Source organism: Hyperolius riggenbachi, chromosome 9 (assembly GCF_040937935.1).
Source record: "Hyperolius riggenbachi isolate aHypRig1 chromosome 9, aHypRig1.pri, whole genome shotgun sequence".
NCBI lineage: Eukaryota > Metazoa > Chordata > Amphibia > Anura > Hyperoliidae > Hyperolius > Hyperolius riggenbachi.
In genome coordinates this window covers 137,032,990-137,056,453 of record NC_090654.1, presented here as the reverse complement: position 1 = coordinate 137,056,453, position 23,464 = coordinate 137,032,990, and the positions used below count along the sequence as shown (strand labels likewise).

At 38.1% G+C, this 23,464-nt stretch overlaps 1 protein-coding gene across 1 annotated transcript in view; it reads right to left on the bottom strand.

The window, feature by feature from the left end:
- Window positions 1-782: 782 nt before the first annotated feature.
- Window positions 783-23,464, bottom strand: part of LOC137532729 (uncharacterized) — an 82,115-nt gene continuing 59,433 nt past the window's right edge. The window contains exons 3-4 of the mRNA XM_068253569.1: window positions 21,621-21,694; window positions 783-16,859 (exon numbers count right to left, since the gene is read on the bottom strand). Coding sequence (XP_068109670.1) covers window positions 3,613-16,859; window positions 21,621-21,694 — 13,321 coding nt within the window. The 3' untranslated portion in view covers window positions 783-3,612. The remainder of the gene's footprint in view (window positions 16,860-21,620; window positions 21,695-23,464) is intronic.

The following is a 23,464-nucleotide window of genomic DNA, read 5'->3' as shown; positions in this document are numbered from 1 at the left end:
GATAATACTTTTTCACCTACTTTTTGATACTTTTGTAATTGAAAAGTGCTGAAAAGTTATTTTAAATTGAAGATAAAAAATTATCTCCTAGGAGAAAACTCAGGTGAAAAAGTGAATTGCATATGGCCCCTTGTCGTAAAATGCATTTTAAACCACCAGCAAGCAAGAAAATACTTAAAATAATTGTAATAATACCTTTTCACCAACTTTGAGGTACTTTTTCAATTGTAAAATGCTTAAAGGTTATTTTACAGAGAATATGAAGATTATCTCCTAAAAGATAACTCAAGTGAAAAAGTTAATTGCACATGGGCCAATGTGTGCATTAACAGCTGCAGAAAAGCGTACTTTGTACCGTATGATTCACTGCATACCTTGCACCCCACGTATAACGTACAATGCAACTTTTCCCCTCCATTGTGTTGCAATGGAGTGTCGCTGTAAAAGTAGCCTTAGAAACGTGAGGAAATGGAATCAGCACACACCATTGTTATGGTACTATAAGTGTAAGCACAGAGCAACAGATCTAACTGTACTTTCTGGAGGTGATATGCCACTATCTTACAATGGCATAAGATGAATAATGAAAGTATAGTGCATAACTGATCAGGTCTCCATCTGAACATATTTTATACACACATAAGTATCAATATGCAAACACTCTATAAAGATCCTACATTTTTATCTTTATCTGCCTGTTTACTGGCAGTTCTAGGAGTATTACATGGTAGCAAAAAAAACTGAAGATCAATAAAAACAAATGCTTCACAACACAACAAACATAACATTTTGACTGATTTATTAAGTCATTATATGAAGGCACATAGTTACATGATTCATTTATTGTCTCTGTGTATTGAATGTTCAAGAGACATATAAAAGCTATCTGGATAGCACACATTCATGTATTTAGTGGGCGTAGAATCTGCAAGCTTCTCACAGACACCACTGGGCACATCATTAGCTATGTACGTTTTTGAAAAATATTGTAAAAGGAATACAAAAATGCTATCCACAGCATAAAAATGTTTACAATTGCTAGCGAGCTTCAAATAAATCCAGTCAGATGAGTGGCAGCCATTTTGTGAGCTTTACATCACAGTTATCAGTTAGGCCTTATGAACTAACCCTGGCAGGAAGTGTGGTATATATATATATATATATATATATATATATATATATATATATATACAATTGTAAAAGTGACATTATTCTAAGAATGACAATATGCGTAATATTTTTATATATTTTTATTGCTATCCTTCACCACCAGTCAACAGGGACATCCAGGGCAAAGGCTCTGAAGTTCCGTAGAGGTCACAGGAACAGAAAGCACAGAAAAATCTTACCAGTTGGAACACAGACAACAGTCTATGCAAAACTAACAAAATAGTTGACTGGAATTTTCAGGTGGCTAGGACCTAGAAACAAAACTAGTGTCTCAGCAAACAAAATGGCTGCCTAGAAATGTAAAATTCAAACAATATTTAATATCCAGCTAAAATGCTAACACTATACCCGCAGACATTTGGCATATTTCTATGCGTTTGCACACAGAGTATGCTGTATACACTTTGCATTTTAACATAATGGCACAGTGACAGCTTGTACATTCGAGTGCCAAAAGCAAGAGCTTGGCAAGCGCTCTATGTCATCATCTGAGAACTCCTTGGGCCATATGCAATTCACTTTTCTCCTATGTGATATTTTCACATCTTATCAATAAAATGTCTTTTAAGCCACCAGCAAGCTAGAAAATACTCCGAATAATTTTGATAGTACTCTTTCACCTACTTTTGGTACTTTTTCAATTGCAGAGTACTGAAAAGTTATTTTAAACAGAAGATGAAACATTATCTCCTGGGAGAAAACTTAGGAGGAAAAGTTAATTGCATATGGGTCCTTGTGCTTAATATGCAAAAAAGTTACACTGAGCTGATTGGACAGAAAGACCCTAAAAAGCACAAGCTGAATTTTGGCCTGTGTAGCATTAACATAATGAGTAAAGCAGCAAGTGCTGTAACCCAGAGTTCCCCAATCCTATCCTCAAGGCCCATCAACAGTACGTGTTTTGCAGAAAACCACAAAAATGCACAGGTGAGGTAATTCGTGTCTCAGCAGAGCTGATTAACTACCTCTGTGGATTTTCACAAAACATGCACTGTTGGTGGGCCTTGAGGACAGAATTGGGGAACACTGTCCCTAACCCATAGGAACCAATCAGAATAAAGCTTTTCTTATTCCAACTATGGCCAGCCTTTTAACGTTGACATCTGACTGGCTGCAATGAGAGACAACTCATTTTTTTTTTACATAAGACCTCTTTGATAAAATAAAACTCCCAGTATTCACTTCATTTAGAATAGCAGTAGCTCATAACTTCTTATGCCTGCCTTCAAATCAGTTGTTTATTTGAGTGCTTAGTATGCAGTACAGACCTCTAAAGTAGCTGTATATAATTGTTGCAGATGCTAAACATATTGATATTTCCTTTAATATGCTATTGTAATTTAAAAATATAATAGGGCAGCATGTAGAGAAGGCACAACAAAAGCAGAGAATTTGCTGACTGCAACCGTATTAATAAAAGCAAAACCCACCCATTCTGTAAAAGTCATTGGACATTACATTCTTTGTAACCATTTTATGAAAACTGTTTCCTCTCTATTGACAGTAACATTTCTAAAACATTGGGCTTTGTTAGCCAAAGAATTTGGAAGGAAAGTGGGTTGTCCATAACAACTAATTTTCAGCTTACAGCTGGATATTTTCACTTAACACCTCCTTTCACTAGAATCGAGGAGCCCACTATAACTATTAGAGAAACAACTTTTCCACCTAGGCACTGATGGTAGTAAGTCATGATGAATAGTACAATATCAATACAGAACTGTTATATCCACTGGTAAACTTAAAAGGTTTGCACAATAAAATGAAATATTAGCAGTTACTGTGGATAGATCACAGTGTCCTTTCCTGTAACTTAATATACTCAAGACATGCTAATATGAATATAATGTGAGTGAGCTGAATTTAAATCTGAAGCATAATATTAAACTGATAAGCAAATGTATGCCAGTGACTGCACTTACATAAAAGAGACAATGCATAATGTACAGTAAGACACTAAATTAAACAGCTTGAATAAAAATGAAAAAGCAGTGACTCAGTAAATTATTGGCAGGCTACGAAAAAGGAGATGTATCTCAAGGTGAACTGCATATGCTGGTGTATATTTGAACATTCTGTGAAGAATGTGTTTTGGACCCACACAAAAGAATAAACAAAAATATAAACACAACAAAATCGCATGCCCCAAATCCTATTTTAAGTGTCATTATCTCCTCAGCTTGTAATGGTCAAACAAATTCGGTTGATGGCATCTTGGGTTTCAACCATTTTGTCAATACGGATTCTTCAAAACTACCTAGCCCTCCTTGGTGTTCACTGTCCACATATTTCTGCCAGCACAAATCTCAGAAGAATGTCAAAACATTCAATTTTATTTGGGCTTTTTTCACATTCGCCAAGAATGGGCAAAAACATATCAGGTTCCCATGTCTACAAAATAAATAAAGTTTCTGTTTTGAAACAAAGAGAATTATAATCCAATTACTCATCAGATGACCATGAATCTTCTTTTTCTTGCTTAAATGCTATACTTGGAATTTCTTGATGTGTTTCAGCAATTTGCTTTGTGTCAGCTATAAGATCTTCTTCCACCAAAGAGGACTTTACTTCTGATTGGCCACTAAAGTCAGTATCTGTAACATATGTCTTCAAGATTTTCTTGTTATAACTACTTTCTTCAGCAACAGAGTCCACTTCAGTGACGTGAAATTCAGAGCATTCAGCAAATCGACTACCTTCCTTAATCTCAGAATGTTCCAGCAGTGATTGGAAGAGACCTTCATTTTTTCCTTCAGATGTTGCAAATTTAAGTATGGGTTCTTCAATAATATCCTTAGTATGTGTAGTTATGATATCCTCTTCAACTTTTACAATTGTCTTCCTTTCAGAAATAACAATTTTGCTTTGTTTGTCGGTAAAATGTCCATTGAACATAAGGTCTTCTAAATCAAGTGTGGCCTGCACAATGGTGTGCTCGTGCAGTCCATTCACTGTCTCAGATTGCATATGACATTCTGTTTGTGTACAGTGCAGTTCATTAGTTATTTCTCTCTCATTGCCACTGTTGGAATCAAAAGAAGAGTCACTGGTGTCACCTGTGGTGTCTTTTTCTTCATCTGAAGTGTGGAATTCTGTGTGTTCAGGAAATGTAGTGTATTGACTTAATGCTTCACCTTCAGGTGGCTCTTTCATTACCTCTCTTTCTGAATCAGTCTTTAAAAATCCTTCAAAACTCTCTATTATGCTAACATCGGAAAAACTTTCCTTGGTAGTTCTATCTCTGCTGTCCTCTAGCTCAAGACCATGGCTGATGGCTGTCACATTAGGAGAGGTTTCAGCTGATGATGTGAACTCATCTGTCTCTAAGATAACACTTTCTCCTAATGTTTTTTCAGTCACTTCTACATTTTTCTGAGCATCTTTCAGTATTTCTGTATTTTGCATTTCTATTTTTTCATCACCTTTATAATCATGAAGGAAATCAAAACTGGGCTTCACAGATGACCCAGTTATAAGTTCTTCATTTCCATCAATGCTTTCACCTTTAGTAAATATTTTAACATCTTCTGTTTCATTGCTGTCTGTAATTATTTCTTTTGGTATCTCTGGAACATATTCTTCTGAGGCTTTGTCAAATTGATTCACATTTAAAACATTTTCTTTTTCCATTGAATCATGCACAATATGTTTTGGATCCCCATCCCTGTTTTCCTCCTCAATAGTGTCACTAGTTAGAGGAATTGTTAATTCAGAGTGTTCTGCTGTAAGAAATAATTCTTTTGTTTCAGATAAATATTCATTGTCCTTTGTAGCTTCATCTGTCAAGAAGCCACTTTCTTCACAGCTGACCTCTTTTAATTCCTCAATATCAACTGTCTTTGGTTGTTCTGAATGTAAGTTAATCTGGTCTTCAGGCATGTATATAGTGAAATTGCTTTCATCAGTATTGTCAAAATGCAGTTCCTCAATCCCATCAGTTTGTACTTGTTCTGATTGTACATTTATTTGTTTTTCTGTGGATATTTCAGACTTCTCAACAAGTTGACATAAAGTTGTTGCGGTAGACAGTGATTCCGGTAATTGGAAATTTGTGCTTGATTCTAATTCATCACTCGCCTGTAAGCAACTTAAGATATTTTCTTCTACGTTCACAAAGTCTTCACATTCTCTACTGACATATTCCAGTTTGCTGCCTTCTGCATCTGATTGATTTTGATCATCAACTCTGAGTTCATCCAATGTCCCAAAAGCAAAATCTTCGGATACCTGCTTACCATCTTTAGTATTATGTCCATACTCTAGTTCAGCTTCATTGCTTTTGCTTAAAATTGCTTCTGCAATTATTTGTGATGATAAAATTGCCTCAGTGACTATTTGTAACGATTGTGATTCCAAACTGTCCTTTAACATGTCTCCTTTTTTATTTTCAAAAAGTGGCTCTGTGACATTCTGACCCTGTTCTGAAGCTATTTCTGTATCATTTCCAAACTCCTCAAATTCATCATCAAGATTTGGCAGTGGAGTTGAGTCTGGAAGGGTTTGCTCGCACTGGTAATCTTTACTAATTTCGAAATCTTCACTCTTTTGAGAATAAATTGAGATATCTTGTGAATCCAAGGATTCATCAGATTTAGAGTATTCATCTTCTAAACTGCTAAATACTGGTACTTTTTCAGTGTCTCTCTGCTTCTCTGAGGTACCCTCCTGATCAGCAGTGCTCTCAGCTAACAGTTTCTGTTCTATGTTATGTTCACTAAAGCCATTTTCACACTCAACAGAAAGAGTATCTTCCTCTGCTTGCTTGGTTGAGCCTGACTCCAGAAATTGGATCTCTTGAAGTCGGTTATTAAGTTCTATAATATATTTTGGGCCCGGGTACACAGGTTCATTGATGATGTTTTCTTCCTCCATTGTTTGGTTGCTTTCTGTAATGCCTCTGACTTTTAAAAATAACTCCCCCATGTTGATACTGTCTTTCTCAATGCTGTAATTTTGCAGACAAACATTTTTAGATTGTTTCTCACTAACAGCTTCATCTCCACTTGCTTCTACAATGTTTGTGGATAACTCACCCATCTTATTTTCTTGTACTTCAGCTTGCAGCTCGACATCATTTTCACTTGTAAATTTAATATTGGTTTGTATAAAGTTCAATGAAAATTCCATTACCTGGTTACCCTCTGTTTCTCCTTGGAGTGCCACTACTTCCTTAACATCCCCAAATGTTCTGGTGGTGGAAGCTACCTCAACATTTTCCTCACTTGTTTCTTTTTCTCCATGCCATTGATCTAATAATGTACTTTTGCTTTCCAGATGAGAGGTATAATTAGCTTCAGTGTAACTAATATGATCAGCATCAATTTCTTTTTCCTGTTTATTGACATCCACAGTACTACAAGTCAATTCTACTTTAGTGTTCAACATAAGACAAGCTTTAGGATCAACAGATTCTTCTTTGCAACACTGTGTATAATCACTTCCTTTAACACTTTCTTCTATCTTGTTTAGTAAACTCTCATTTTCTTGTTGAGTGCTTGTTATGAATTTATCTTGCCCAAAATCAGGTCCAGTTTGCTGATTCTCCATTTTCTCATCAAATGTGCTGGGAACCTCTGTCCTGGAAATGGCTTCATGCTTCTCTTGGTAAAACTCTGTTAAATCGCTTGACTGACCAAATGTTTCATGTTCACTTTCAAGATGGAAGCTTTCCTTGCCTTCTGTATTTCTGTGAAGCCCAGTGACCATTTCTGCCTCTTGCAGGATTACAGAGTATGTAGAGTCCTGGCTGACTGGTTCAAAGTCACTTGGCTGAGTGCTATCATCTGTCTGATCACATTCACTAATGAGACCTTCATATTTTATTTCAGGTACCGGAACTTTATATTCTTCATTCACTACTATGGTTCTGAATTCTGTAAATGTGCAGCATTCAGCTTTGATTGACTGGTTCTCCTCCTCAGTTCTCTCAGAGGTTTCAGGTTCTGCTATTTTGGGAAGAACTTCATCAGCCTTTTGTCTTATTTCTTGCTCTGCAGCTTCTTTACTTTCCTCTTGAAAGATATAATAGGATTCTGTATAAGAGAGTGACTCTTGGACAAATGCTTGCTCTTTGTCAGCTTGAGAGTCCCAGGAATCTTTGATGTCCTTCTCATTTTCGTGAACTGTTTCTTTATCTGAACCTTCCAAAAAATATCCTTCCGTACTTTCATGCTCAATGGCACACATAGGCTTTGCATCAAATACATGCTCTTCACAAAGCTCTGTCTCTTGGACAGGTTCAAGATTTATGCAACCTTCTGTGTGCTCCTTATTTACCTTGGAGTTTTCCTGTCCTGTTTTGGAAACCATTTGATAATGGTCTTGAGATATTTCTTCTGCAGCATCCTTCTGGTGATATACCTCAGCACTTTCTTGTTGAAAAATAGGTTCAATATCAGAGGAACCCTCATAATAAAGTTCTGGTTGATGTCCAACTTCATGATTTCTTGAATCGTCACTAACTGATTTAAAACTGTTTATCTGATCAATATTTTCAGTGTTTTCAGTATCTCTGCTTGTCACTGTAGATTCAGCTATAGATTCTTTCTGAATAGTTTTTTTAACATCTTCATTCTTCTCGGAAGTGTCTTGTTCCATCGCTGGTCTGTTTATGTTAAAATGTTGCTCACTTTCCTGCTGAATGGCAATTTTGTCATCTACTCTGCATAGAGTTCCATCATCAATTTCTGGTAATTTATCATCTTTAAAATCCATGTAATTCTTGTCTTCATCTTCATTCTCCTCAAAAGTAGACTGCTTTTCTGTTTTAGAAACATTTTCAATATTTTCTTTATTTACATCTTCTGTTAGATTGTTGCTAGAAAATTCTTCTAAGCTTTGCTGTTCAGAATTATGATCTTGCTCATCTTTTTCTACATCTGGCTGAATGATTGTTACTTTACAAGCACACTCTTCTGAGCTTCCACCATCTTTACCTTCTATGTGTTTGTCTTCTTGTTTCGTAGCACTTAAATCCAAACATTCCTGTTCCTTTTGACTACTTTGTTCACTGTCTTCCACATTTTTAAAACATGATGGCTGTACATAGTTCAGCTGATCAATAACCACTTTATCATTAAAAATGAACTCTTCAGTAATTTCTTCTGTATTACAAATTATCTGAGTTTGTTGTTGTGTAAGGGAATCTTTACTTTCTTGTTCTCCACTGCTTAACTTAAAACTCTTCTCTTCATACATTTCTTCAATCATTTCCTCCTCTCTCCCTTTCTCAAAATGTTCTTCAATTTTTTGTTGAAATATAATTTTGTTATCTGTACTAGCCAAAATGTCATGGTCAAGTTGTAGCTCTTGGTCAACTTCAAGATTCCTGAAGTCTATACTGCCTTCTTGCTGCAATGTTTGGGTCACAGTTTCAAAGTTGCATTGACTTATTTCTTCCTCTATACCTTTACCAGAATATTCTTCTGCATTATCAAAATGGAAAGTCATTTGGTCCCTAAAATCTGTTATGCCTTCTACATTGTTTTCATTGCTGTCATGTCCTGCCGAATGTCCTGCCGATTGGCAAACCATTACCTTATGGTCTTGACATGTTTGCTCTTCTGTACTTATACTAATATATTCTTCTGTACTTTTGCATACAAGGGGGGTTTCATGATCAGGTTCTGGTCCCAGGTCAACTTCATTAAGCTTAGATTCCTGGCTGCCTGGTTCAATGTTGTTTAACTGATCATCACTTTGTTCCTGGAAGGCATTTATGAACTGTATATCAGAGGGACATCCATCACTTGTGTCTTGGTCAACATCAGGAACCTTATGTTCCTGTTCCTGACTGTCTGATTCAGTGTTGTTTAACTGATCATTAGTTTCTGTATTTTCGCTCCCACTAAGGCATGCTCCTAATGGGATTGTTAGTACTTTGCTTTCGTATTCTTGTCCTGTCTCTGAGGATTTTTCCTCTTCAGTAACACTGCATTCCCCTTCAAGTAATTGGGTGATCTCTTCAGTCTTCTCAGAAGTGACATAGTCTGCTGTTGGCAAAGCTTTGTCACAGGTGTCTTCATCGATTTTTGATCTTTCCTTGTCAAGATTTTCTTCTTCCTTTTCCTCCTGGGAGGTAGTTTTGGCCTGTGCAAAAGAGGGAAGTTCATGGCCAGTTTCTAGTTGTTGATCAACCTCAGAAAGCTTAGGTTCCTGACCATCTGGTTCAGTGTTGTTTAACTGATCATCCACTTCTGTGTTTTCATTCCCATTAGTACATGTTTCTGATGTGATTGTAAGTGCTTGTCTTTCATGTTCTTGTTTTGTCTTTGTGAATCCTCCCTCTTCAGTAATGGTAGATACATTTGCAAGTAAATGTGTGATCTCTTTAGTCTTCTCAGAAGTAACATATTCTGCGATTGATGGAACTGTGTCACAGATGTCTTCACTAATTGCTGCTCCTCCCTCATCAAAAGTTTTTTCCTCCATTTTCTCCTGGAAGGTAGTTTTGGACTCTATATCAGAGGGATGATCATAACTAGTTTCTTTTTGTTGATCAGCTTCAGGAAGTTTGGATTCCTGACTGACTGTTTCAGGGTTGATCATCTGATTTCCCAGATCTGTATTTTCACTCTGATCAATGAATGCTTCTGATGTGATTGTTAGTTCTTGACCTACATGTTTTTGTGATGCTATCATGGGCAAGTCATCTTTATTATCTTCCTTTGCCTCAGAGGTATCCTGCAGTACGGAACTTTCTATTTGCTCTATCTCTTGGACGGATTTTGTCTCTTGATCAAGCTGTAGCTCTGGGATAGCTTTAAGATTTCTGGAATCTTCACTGTGCACGTCATACTCTTCAAACGTGTCCTGTGCTGCTGTTTTGGGAACAGTTCCATAGTGATCTAGACTTATTTCTTCTTGTATTTCTTCCATAACATTTTCTTCTGCATCTTCTTTTTTGTTTACTGATATGCAAGCTATTGAATCATCTACCTCTTGATTGACTTGCCCCGACTTTGTTTTATCATTTCCTGTAAATTTGGCTTCTACCTCATGCTCGTTTGACAGGTTATCTTGAGCTGTATCTATCTGTTCTTCTAGAATCTCTTGTTCAACATTAAAATCTGTGTCGTTTTCAACTGGTTGTTCAAGGACACCACACTCCACATTTGGGCTGCACTCAGATACTTTGAAAATAAACCCATCTTGTTCAGGAACAGGTGTCCCAGGACTCTTCAGTTCAACTGGACGTGACTCTTCTGCTTTAGTTAATTCTTGTCCAGAATCCTCTTTCAGTTCACAGAACGGTTGTACAATATGCTCCTCTACAACTGAAAGGATTTTAATGTCATTTTCAGCACTATCAGCTTGTAAATGTAGCTGTGCTTCCGCATCTTTTACAGAAAAAATTGTATTTTTATTTTCTGGCGGTGCACTATCTTGGTAAAGGCTGAACTTTATGTTTGTTTGTTCATTTTCAGTTAATTCATTGTCTTGTTTTTGTGTTTGGAAGGCCTGTAAATCGTCTAGTGACACTTCTTCAGATACAATTTTACTATCCTGTATAATGTCCCATAACTGCTCTTGACTTTCATCTATGTCCTTAGAGCTGTGATCGGCACCACTTAGCAAACTTATATTTTCTACATCCAAATGGATGATTTTTATTTTACAAGCATCATTCTGAAGGCTTTCATCACTATCATGTATCTTGTTGCTCTCTTGCTCTATAGCACTTAAATCCAAACATTCCAGTTCCTTTTCACTTTTTTGTTTACTGTCCTCCACATTTTCATGAAATCCAGCTTTCTCTAGGTCTACATCTTCCAAATGATCATTAACTTCTTTATCATTAAGAGCGGATTGTTCAGGACTTTCTTCTGTGAAACAAATTATTTGATTTTTTTGCTGTTCAGCTAAAACATCATTCTCTTGTTCTATATAAGTCATTGTAATTTTCTCCAGTTCTACATAGGTTGGTTCTTCGAATGTTTCAGATACCTGGCTATTTTCCTGAAATGTGTCCAATAACTGGCTGACATATTCTCCTTTACTATATATTACACAAATTTCCTCTACACCACTTACTACACTTCCCCTTTCTTCTTCCAAGCTGTGAAATTCTTCTTTGAGAGGAGTAAGTATGCTGCCTTCTTGTTTTGACTGATCTTCATATGGGATACCACCTTCACTGTCTTGAACAGGACTTTCAGACCCTTCAAGTTTTAATTTAACGTCAACCTGTGATTGCTGACTTTCAAATGTATTCTCAGTACATTCACTATTGTGTGTTTCATATTTCAACCCTTGAATCTCTGGAGCAGATGTTACTTGATCTTCTAAAATATGGCTTTCCATTTGTAGTTCTTTTACGCCCTCAACATGTTGTTCACCAACAGAAAAATCAATATCTTTTGGCTCTTCTTCATTAATGTGAAAACTATTCATTTCCTGTTCTTTGCATGTATCAATGATCTGAGGACTATCACGCATATTATCATCACTGACATCATTTAGCTCAACAGATTTCTGATTCTCTTTGCTTTTGTCACTGATATTTTCTTCACTGTAAAACAGTTGGTTTGGGCTTTCTTTGAGAAGATTTATTTCTTGAAACTCTTCAATCACTATTTCTTCTTCTTCTGCTACATAATGTTCTGAAATGTCAAGTACCTCTCTCTGGTCTTCTATATATTCCTTAATTGCTGTCTCCACATTTTGGATCTCAAGAGATTGCACTACTTCTTGTTTTTCAAAAAATACTTCCTGGCAACTCTCAAACTCTGTGACAACATCTTTTTCAGTAATGTGCTCTATATCTGCACTGTCCAAATCATGACTTAGATTGTAAAAGTCTGATTGTTGAAGGTCTGCATTACCATTCTCTGGATGATGTTTGTCCTCAGACTGTAAGTCTTCACATTTGATATCAACTTTTGGAGAGTCCACCTGATCATCATCTTTTATAATATCAGATACTATGGTATGCTCTTTTTCTTCTGTCAGTGGTGATGTGATCAGTGGCTTTTTATTTGCATCTGCTACATAATGTTCTAAAATGCCCTGTACCTTTATCTGGTCTTCTATATGTTCCTTAATTGCTGTCTCTGCATTTTGGATCTCAAGAAACTGCACTACTTCTTGGTTTTCAAAAACGACTTCATGGCAACTTTCAAATTCTGTAACATCTTTTTCAGCATCTTGTCTTGGACTGCAAAAGTCTGTTTGTTGAAGGTCTAGACTACCATTCCTTTCATGAAGTTTGTCTTTAGGCTGTAAGTCTTCAAATGTGATATCAACTTTTGAATAGTCATCTTGATCTTCTAATATAATATCAGATACTATAGGATGTTCTTTTTCTTCTGTTATTGGTGATATGATCAGTGGCTCATCCTTTATATCTGCTGCATAATGTTCTGAAATGTCACGTACCTCTACCTGGTCTTCTATATATGCCTTCATCGCTATTTCCACGTTTTGGGTCTCTAGAGATTGCACTTGTTTTTCAAAAACTACTTCATGGCAACTTTCCAATTCTGTAACGGCGTCCTTTTCAGCATTATTACTTGGGCTGTAAAAGTTTGTTTGTTGAAGGTCTAGACTACCATCTCCTTCATGAAGTTTGTCTTGAGGCTGCAAGTCTTCAAATGTGATATCAATTTTTGGAGAGTGCTCCTCATCTTTTAATATAATATCAGATATGATGTGATGCTCCGTTTCTTCTGTTATTGGTGATATGATCAGTGGCTCATCCTTTATATCTGCCGTGTAATGTTCTGAAATGTCAAGCACCTCTCCCTGGTCATCCATATATTCCTTAATTGCTGTCGCCACATTTTGGATCTCAAGAGACTGCATTACTTCTTGTTTTTCAAAAACTATTTCCTCACAACACTCAAGTTCTGTAACAATATCTTTTTCAGTAATGAGTTCAGAACTGTTCAAATCATGACTTGGGCTGTAAAAGTCTGTTTGCTGAAGGTCTAGACTACTGTTTCTTTCATGAAGTGTGTCTTCAGGCGTTAAGTCTTCACATTTTATATTAAATTTTGGAGAGTCCTCCTGATCTTCTAATATAATATCAGATACTATGGGATGTTCTATTTCTTCTGATATTGGTGGTATGATCAGTGGCTCATCCTTTATATCTGCTGCATAATGTTCTGAAATGTCAAGTACCTCTCCCTGGTCGTCCACATATTCCTTAATTGCTGTCTCCACATTTTGAATCTCGTGAGACTGCACAACTTCTTGTTTTTCAAAAACCACTTCTTCAGAACCCTCAAGTTCTGTAACAATATCTTTTTCAGTAGTGAGTTCAGAACTGTCGAAATCATGACTTGGGCTGTAAAAGTCTGTTTGTTGAAGGTCCAGACTACCAATTCCTTCATGATGCTTGTCTTCAGACTGTAACTCTTCACGTTTGGTATCAACTGTTGGAAAGTCCTCCTGATCTTTTGATATAATATCAGATACTATTGGATGCTCTTTTTCTTCTGTTATTTGTGATGTGATCAGTGACTCATTACTTATGTATGCTGCATAATGTTCTGAAATGTCAAGTACCTCTTTCTGGTCTTCAATATATTCCTTTATTGCTGTCTTCACATTTTGGATCTCAAGAGACTGCACTACTTCTTGTTTTTCAAAAACTACTTCATGGCAACTTTCCAATTCTGTAACAACCTTCTTTTCAGCATTATGACTTGGGCTGTAAAAGTCTGTTTGTTGAAGGTCTAGACTACCATCTTCTTCATGAAGTTTGTCTTCAGGCTGCAAGTCTTCAAATATGATATCAATTTTTGGAGAGTACTCCTGATCTTCTAATATAAAATCAGATGTGATGTGATGCTCTTTTTCTTCTGTTATTGGTGATATGATCAGTGGCTTATCCTTTATATCTGCCGTGTAATGTTCTGAAATGTCAAGTACCTCTCCCTGGTCATCCATATATTCCTTAATTGCTGTCGCCACATTTTGGATCTCAAGAGACTGCACTACCTCTTGTTTTTCAAAAACCACTTCCTGACAACACTCAAGTTCTGTAACAATATCTTTTTCAGTAATGAGTTCAGAACTGTTTAAATCATGACTTGCGCTGTAAAAGTCTGTTTGTTGAAGGTCTAGACTACTGTATCTTTCATGACGTTTGTCTTCAGGCTGTAAGTCTTCAAATGTTAAATTAACTTTTGGAGAGTCCTCGTAATCTTCTAATAAAATATCAGATACTATGGGATGTTCTATTTCTTCTGATATTGGTGATATGATCAGTGGCTCATCCTTTATATCAGCTGCATAATGTTCTGAAATGTCACGTACCTCTACCTGGTCATCCATATATTGCTTAATTGCTGTCTCCACATTTTGGATCTTAAGAGACTGCCCTTCTTGTTTTTCAAAGATTTCTTCCTGGCAACTGTCACATTCTGTAACAACATCTTTTTCAATAATGTGCTCTATATCTACACTATCCAAATCTTGACTTGGATTGTAAAAGTCTGTTTGTTGGTGATCTAGATTACCAGTTTCTTCATGATTTTTGTCTTCAGACTGTAAGTCGTCACATTTGATATCAAGTTTTGAAGAGTCCTCCTGATCTTCTAATATAATATTAGATGGTATTGGATGCTCTTTTTCTTCTGTTACTGGTGGTGATATAATCAGTGGCTCATCCTTTATATCTGCTGCATAATGTTCTGAAATGTCAACTACCTCTCTCTGATCATCCACATATTCCTTAATTGTTGTCTTCATATTGAGGATCTCAAGAGGTTGCACTACTTCTTGTTTTTCAAAAACATTCTTAAAACTCATAGTGTCTGTTTCAGTTTCTTCTTCTTCTTGAGTCATGTGTTCTGTGTCTGCATTTTCAGAGCCTTGAGGCTGATTGTCCAAATCTGTGTATGGATTGCTAAGATTTTCCTTTTCATCTTGAAGTTTCTGATCAGACTCTATGTCTTTATATTTGATATCAACTTTCAGAGAACATTCCTGATCTACTACTATTAAGTTAGACATAAGGGGATAGTCTTTTTGCTCATGTATTGATGATATGATCAGTGACTCTGCCTTAGAATCCATAATATAATGTTCTGGAATTTCAGACTCCTCTCTCTGGTCTTTAGTGTCCATCTTTATTGCTATGTCTGTATCCTGGTGTTCCAGAAATTGCACTACTTCTTCTTTGTCAACATGTACGCTCTGGTGACTTACAATTTCTGTAACAGCTTCTGTAAAAATGTGGTCTGTGCCTATGTTTTCAAAGCTTTGCCTTGGACTGTCAATGTCTCTTTCATGAATGTCTAGATTATAATTTTCTCCTTGAGGTTTGTCATTACACTGAAAATCTTTGAGTTTGAGGTGAGCTTGTGGGGAATACTCCTGATACTCTAACATCACAGAGATTATGGGATGTTCTTTTTGTTCATGTATTGCAGATGTGGTTGATGTCGGAGCCTTAGTATCTGTATTATAGTTTTCTGAAGCATCAGACACCTCTGTATTAATTTCTATTTCTGTATTCTGGGATTCTGAAAGTTGCACTTCTCCTTGTTTTTCAAAAAATACTATCTGGCAACTGACATTCTGAGTAACTACTTCCTCTTTGTCAGCAATATGTTCTGTGTCTTCTATTATATTGCCTTGATTTGGACTGTCAAAGTTTGTTAGGTGAAAATCTATATTATCCGTTCCATCTTGAGATTTGTCATCAGACTGTAAGTCTTCAAATGTGGGTTTAACGTTATGTAAAATCTCCTGATCTTCAAATATAACATCAGGGGCCTCTGTGTGATCTTTTTCTTTATTTACTGATAAAGTGTTACGTGCCTCCTCAATTATATCTGTCGTATAATGTTCTGGAACTACTTCCAGGCCTTCAGTGTTATCAGTAATTGTTAATTCTATATTTTGATACTCTGTTGGTTGCACTGCAGATTCTTTTTCAAAAAATATTCTCTGGGAACTCACACATTCTGCATCAACCTCTTTTTTTTCAATCATGTGCTCTGTGTATATACCATCAAAGCCTAGCCTTGGACTTTGAAAGTCTGTTTGTTGAATGTCTAGATTACCATTTTCTTCTTGGGGTTTGTTAGCAGACAGAAAGTCTTCGACTTTGATATCAACTTTTAGAGTACCACCCTGATCTTCCATTATAACATCAGAGACTATGTGATGATCTTTTACAATTTTCAAGGAAGACGCCAAAATATCCATTATCTGCTCAGTTATTTCTTCTTCATTTGGCAATGACAACAGAGAACTATTATCAATATAACTCGCGGTATCAGTTTTGTTTAAGTCTGAATAATTTCCATTGTCAATGTCTAAAGGTTGGGCTTTCGTTTTTAAACTTGTAGTATCAGGAGTGGAAGCTTTTGCTGAATCTTGAGCATATGAATAACTGGTGGTTTCCACTTTACTCTTCTTGAGAATGCTTTTAGGTTGATGACACTTCTCGAAATGGCTGTCTAATAAGGGCATTGGTGTAGCTGTTTTTTGAATGGATGCTTTGGTATGTTTTAGACTTTGAGATTGAAGAACAGAGCTTACTTTCTGAAACTCTTTGGTTACAGGACTAGGCCTATTTGAAAATGAGGCACTTTTTACATTCAAGTAACTGCATGGAGAGTGTGCTAGCTGTTCGCTCTTTTTTGCACTCTGCAATTTGTAGTCCCACTTCGCTGGCTTCTTTGTGTTTTCATTCTGCCTTTTGCGTAGAAGACTCTTCTCCAATACTGGGGCTATAACAAGACAAAAAGATGAGTTTAATAAAGCAAGTAAAATATAAAGCAAGTGTTATTAGAAAAGTAAACACTTAATATAACATTTTAAATTATGTACACACACACACATACACACAGACACACACACGCACACACACACACACACACACACAAACATGACTGTGTTTCGGCATTAGTACTGGGTTTATGGTAAGTATGCAGTGTGGAGTATAGTGATGTTTTTTTAGCTAGGCCTATTTTTTATAAGACACAAAAGACATAATCCTAGCACAAGGATACAGTGAACATCAGGCTGCTTCTATCCCTACAATGTCAGGGACAGCAGCACACAGCAACAAAGTCAAGCAACAAGCACTGTGGAAGACAAAGCTACAACCTGGCAGAGGGAAAAAACAAAGCAGCACTGAGTGGGATGACCATAAAGTCATTTGAATGTCACTCAAGAACTGTATGTAAGCTGGCATCAACTAAGTGACATTCAAGCATTCAAACTAAGAATGGTATAAAGTGCATGGCAAGAAAAAGTTTGAAACAGACTCCTAAAGTCAGGACTGAAGTTATGCAAAGCCAAAAAAAGGATTTTTATCAGTGAGAAGCAAAGGAAAGTCAGGCTGTGGTCTGTTAAAGCAGGAAGATTTGAATCAAGATGATAGAATGTATTGGCTAACATAAAGCAAATCCATGGCCTCAGAGACTGTGGCCCCTCCCCCCACAACCTGTGCCCCCTCCTCTCCAGCTATGGTGGCCCCATACATGCCTGCATGGAATGAGGAGGGTAGGCGCCGTGGGGAGAAGGCAGGAGCATATAGCATGGTGCTGCCTCCTGTGTCCTGACTATAATAGGTTTGTGCACTCTGTCTGGATTTGTAAGGGAAAGGAGAAGGGGAATAACGGGGTCCACAACGATGCTTGAGGACATAGGATGAACACCTAATGATTTTGTGTGGCTGGTAGTGTGGTGGGATGGGTCCTGAGAGTTGGCTTGGGCGCTGTGGAGGGGTGTTGCTAGATGATACCCCCAAGTTACTTCTCTCCCGGGGCCCTATTGTAGCTAGAACTGTCCCTGAGGAATGGATTAATTAAAGAAAAATTAGATACTTTCCTTGGAAGGGGGAAGCCTCTGGATGCTTAATAGGCTTTTCCTGTTCTCCTCCACAAAGCTGTTCCATAACATGGACCCCTAAAGGGCAGTCAAACTGTGTCTGTGCAATAGCACAGACCCGTTCAGGCTTCAGCGGTAATAGCCAAACCTGATCTAGTCCGTGCTACTATGCAGGTGCAGGTTCATGTATGTGCAGTAGCATGGACCCAATTTGATTTGGCTTTTTCAAGAAGAGACAGCGTTGAAATGACCCAATAGAGGAGGATGGGTGGAAGCCTCTGGAGGATCCAGAGGCTTCCCTCTCCCAAGGGGAGTATCCATTTGGGGAACTTTTTCAATACAGGTACACTTTAAAAGAAAAAATGTAAGCTTTCGTGTAATAAGCTTTATTCAGACTCTATTGCTGCATGCTAACAAGATACACAGCTTATAAACACTGAACATCAGAAGGAGGTTCATAAATTGTTTTGCAGATAGAAATAAATGTCATTCAGGTGCCTTATTTACAACAGGATATCAAAAGGGTTTTAGCAAGGATGTTTGCAAATGTAAAAAATTGTCATCCTGCTATCAGTGCCGGTTTAGCTATGAGGCAGGGTGAATTGTTTGTCTCAGGCCACATTAATTAGAGAGCGGCAAACTGGCAACGCAAGTGTGCACACAGACTGAGCCAAGATGCAGATGCTCGGTGCCGTTTTACTGCAAGAGCACTGCCTGCTCTGATAAGGTAGAGCGCTGCCTGCTCTGCTCAATACGACCTCTTTCTTATATTATCCCCTTTTCTCTTTCCCACACTTCTCTTTCTCTTGCCCCAATATCATTCATATGTCCTCTTTCCCCCACACTACCTACTCTGTATTCTCTTCCCTGTCTCTTTTTCGCTCTTTCTCCTACCATAGCCTTCCTATGCTGTTTATTATTCTGTTTCATACACCCTCCCCCCCCCCCCCCCCCAAAAGAAATCAGCAATATCTAACCTTAAAGTGGTCTGAAAGTCAGTATTTCTACTTTGCTCTAAAAGATTCCTTGCAGCTTTAAAGCTGCTATCCCAGTAAAACATTATAGCAGAACATCATTGAAACTGTTAAACACAGCACTTTGTCCTGCTATGGAAAAGCTATTCAGCTTCAAATCAGCATCCAGACTGGAGATAACAGTATCTTTGTTTACATTCCAATGTTGTTACATTTGTGTGTAAAGGTGCCCATAGATCTAGCGTTGTATGGGTAGATTCGACCAAGAGACATATCTCTCTCTTATTGAATTTGATGAGAGCGAGATCTGTCAGCTGCCCATACACCACAGGCCCTGTGCGCCGCCTCACCGCTGTGCCCCCTAAAGTAATGGCTCCCGTGCCAGAGTGTATACATTACCTGTCCGCGGCCTCCGTTTATCCCCCGTGCTCTGGACACATTCTCCTGTTCTGCATACATGCGAACCTTATGTGGTTTCCTAGTAAGGGTGCGCATGTGTGACGTCGCCCTTACCAGGAAGCCACGTGGGGCATGCGTGTATGCGGAGGAGGGGAATGCGCCCTGAGCAGCGGGGGACAATCGGAAGGCGCGGACAGGTAATGTATACATTACACGGGGGGGGGAAACATTACATAACACAGCGGTGAGGCGGCGGATGGTTTCGTCGATCGTTGGGAAATTGCCCACCGTTTGGCCCGACATTTTGCACCATGCGCTATCGACAATGCGACCAATTTCTGTCCGAAATTGGTTGCTTTGTCGGTTGGGCATGCACTTGGCGACACAATTCGATTATAATAATCAAATTGGATGGTCGATCGGCCATCAAGTCGCCTGATGTATGGCCACCTTAACAACTGAAAACACTCTCTGTGCTTCAGGCATACACACAGTTCAGAACAGCTCACTACAATATTTTAATATATAATAAAAAGCAGCTGGAATAAAATGCAATGGCAGCTTTCAGGGCAAGATAAGCTCACAAATTTGCCTCGAGCAGTAAAAAGTCTAGAACCGGCCCTGCCTACTATCTACAGTTTTGAACCAATATATATATTTTGTCTCTCCTATTACTCTTTCTTTATGTGACTTGAAGCCACCCTTTAGTACAGTAACCAGAAGGTCACTTAAATGGAACCTAAAATAAAAGGTATACGAAGGCTGCCATATTTATTTCCTTTTAGACAATACCAGTTGCCTGGCAGTCCAGCTGATCTATTTGGCTGCAATAGTGTCCAAATAACACCAGAAACAAGCATGCAGCTAATCTTGTCAGATCCAACAATAATGTCAGAACCATCTGATCTGCATATGCTTGTTCAGGGTATATGGCTAAAAGTATTAGAGGCAGGGGATCAGCAGGAAAGCCAGGCAACTGGTATTGCTTAAAAGGAAATACATATGGCAGCCTCCATATACCTCACACGTCCGTTGTCCTTTAAGCTGTGTCCCGGGGAACAAAAATGTGCAAGCACTGGGAGACCAGTATCATTTTTCTTTTTGTTGCTGTTAGTGTATCTGTGCTTGTTCATATGTTCACTCAGTTTTTCCTGTTTTCTCACAGGGCATTTTGTTTCCTTTTGTCCTAATAAATTAGGGTGAGGTGATTATTATGCCGTGCTAAATAAAAAAAAGTGGATATTCATTCCCCTGGCAGATTGCAAATTACAGATTCTGCTCTGTGCCATCTAATCAGATGAACCACTGAGAAAGAGAATTTATCATTATTTCCTGAATGTGACTTGCAACAAAATGATTTCACTATTCTGGAGAAAGTGAGGGAAACATTTACAAATCTAGTCACCATGGGAACTTTCATTAAACATCCTTTAGACTCCGGCAGTTATTTTAGGAAAAGTAAAATATACAGATGGTCTTGAATTAAACCTCTCATGTGAAGTAAAGAAGATTGTTTATTGTACTAAGGAAAGAAATGGAAGCCTAAGATCAACATTAATATCATTAGTTAATGTACTGTGTTAGTTATTAGTACAAGTTTAGGCAAATGAAGAATTTATTGGCAAACTGAGTGGATTTCAATAGCAAGCTTTAGAGATTCAGGTTTCTTTTCACTATTTTTTATCAAACATGGTGTCACCACCACCATGTTAGACGTCCACTATTTTGAAAACTTGCTACAGAAAAGTCCCCGGTATCCTGCACCGGCCTGGATCGCCAGATACATGTGCTTTCCAGGTGCTTGAGCAACCGGCTGAAATAGCAGAAACCTCCCCCCCCAAACTACTCACCACGGCTGCAGCGATGCCTAGCAGTCTCCCTCTATCTCTCCATGTGCTCGGAGTGGCTTTCCGGCTTCCCCTTTGCACAGAAGCCGGAGTGTCAGCTGACCCGCACTGGGTCATGTGACTCTCTGGCTTCCATACAATGATGCCGGAAGCCCTCAGAGCCTGCAGAGAGATTGAGTGAAGCTTCTAGCCATCACTGGAGGCTCGGTAAGTATTTTACAGCCTGCCAGCACCCACAGAAAGCCACCCAACAGAGGTCTCCATTATCCCTTAGGCATGCCGGTTAGTTGAGACTTCCAGTTGCCTGAATTCCGGATAATGGGGACTTTTAGCAGATAAAACATTACATCTGAGGTCTAAACATCTTTTTCTCTCCCATTATACCTAGCTAAAGTATCTAAATGAGTATTGTAATAAGATTCAATATAGTACTTACTGCTGAATGGTGAAGACAATGTATAATCTGCAGTCGGTGAGCATATTCGTGTGCTCTCAGCTTCCAGAAGGGATCTGAAAAAGAAAAAAATAATAATGTTGAAGCCCAAATCTAGACACACAAGTTTTTCTAGTCCTGTGAAGGTGATTTGTAGCATAGTTGTTTTTATTTGTTCAGAATGTCATTGATTAACAGATGTCAAAATACTTTTTAAAGGCGTCATCAGGCAAATAATACGCATACTGCGCAAGCGCAGTAGTTCTGTGCGCCGCAGACAACATGGGTAAGGACAACCTTGAAGTCTTCCTCTGCACCGTGTGGGGATCCGGGGCCGGCGGCTGGGACAGACAGCTGCAAGGGGCTGCAGAAAGCCCCAGGTAAGTAAATCAGCTTTCCTACTATTTGCCTGATGATTCCTTTAAGTAGCTCATGTGGAGCTTCCTCATAAACAGTTGTAGCATAGTCCAAAGATGGTCAACGTGAAGTGAATCATTTCCACTTGAATGTGAATTTAGAGCAAACTGCATGTAAGTTGGAACTGCACCAGTCAACCACACTTTGTGCTGATTTTGATTGGTCCAATTCCCAACTGCACACAATTTGCCTTAAATTGGTATGCAAGTCAGAAATATTTGATCATAGCCAGCTGTTTTCGTGTTCCACCCCTCTCCCAGTGTGGAATGCATGATGATACCTAGCCAAGCAGCAGCCAGGTCTCCAAAAGCTGCCTTTAAAGTGTACCTGAAGTGACACGTGACAAGATGAGATAAACATGAGTACATATACTGTAGTACTAGAAAAGGTGACAACAAGTAAAGTAGTGGACTCACATACTACCATCCTAAAGGTGGCCACTAATGATCCGATCTTTTTCATCCAGTCTTACCAAATCTATGTAGTATAAAGGTAAATTGAGTGAATATGCTGAATGGATACTTCAGGCAGTTACCTTATATTACATAGAAATGGTAAGATTGGATAAAAAAGATTGGATCATTAGTGGCCACCATAAGAATGGAAAAACATTGGAATACCAAGTACACGGGTTCTGAAGTAACTTAACCATGTATGCCGCCTGGACGTGATTGTCAAGTCCAGGCAGCTGCTCTAGTTTCCCATCCTCTATATGCTGCCTGGAATCGATCACTACACTTCCAGGGCTAAAAAAAAAAAAAAATCTCACACATCTTGTGGCCAAATAGTAAAACTACATCTACATACATTTTTTTAACAAAATAATAATAAAACATTTTAATGAAAAAAAAAATTACAATTCAAAAAAAAAAAAACATGAATCGTTACCTAAGGGTCTGAACTTTTTTATATGCATGTGAAGAGGGTATATTGTGAACATTTTTTAAATTATAAGCTTGTAAATAGTGATGGACGCAAAACTGAAAAAATGCACTTTTATTTCCAAATAAAATATTGGTCGCCATACATTGTGATAGGGACATAATTTAAATGGTGTAATAACCAGGACAAATGGGCAAATAAAATACAGAGACTTGTACGCCTGACGCAAGTCTCGTGAGAGTGGTGGAACACGGAAGGACCAGGCAGGTGCAGACAGCCAAAAGCGTGGGACTCCGCGAACGGTATACAGAAACAAACACGCCAGGCCCAGGAGACTCACTGCTGTGACATGCTATCTATCTATCTTGTCTTGTAAGTTGCTGGAGTGCAGGAGAAGCCCAGTGGTGTTTTATTGTTGATTTGATGTACCTCGGAAGGACATTTTAATATGTTTTATTAAAAAGGCCAATTTTACAATTTGATGATGGTTATGGATCACTGATGTGCGGAGTGAAATATACAGTTTGAGCGAGACCCCCACCTGAGAA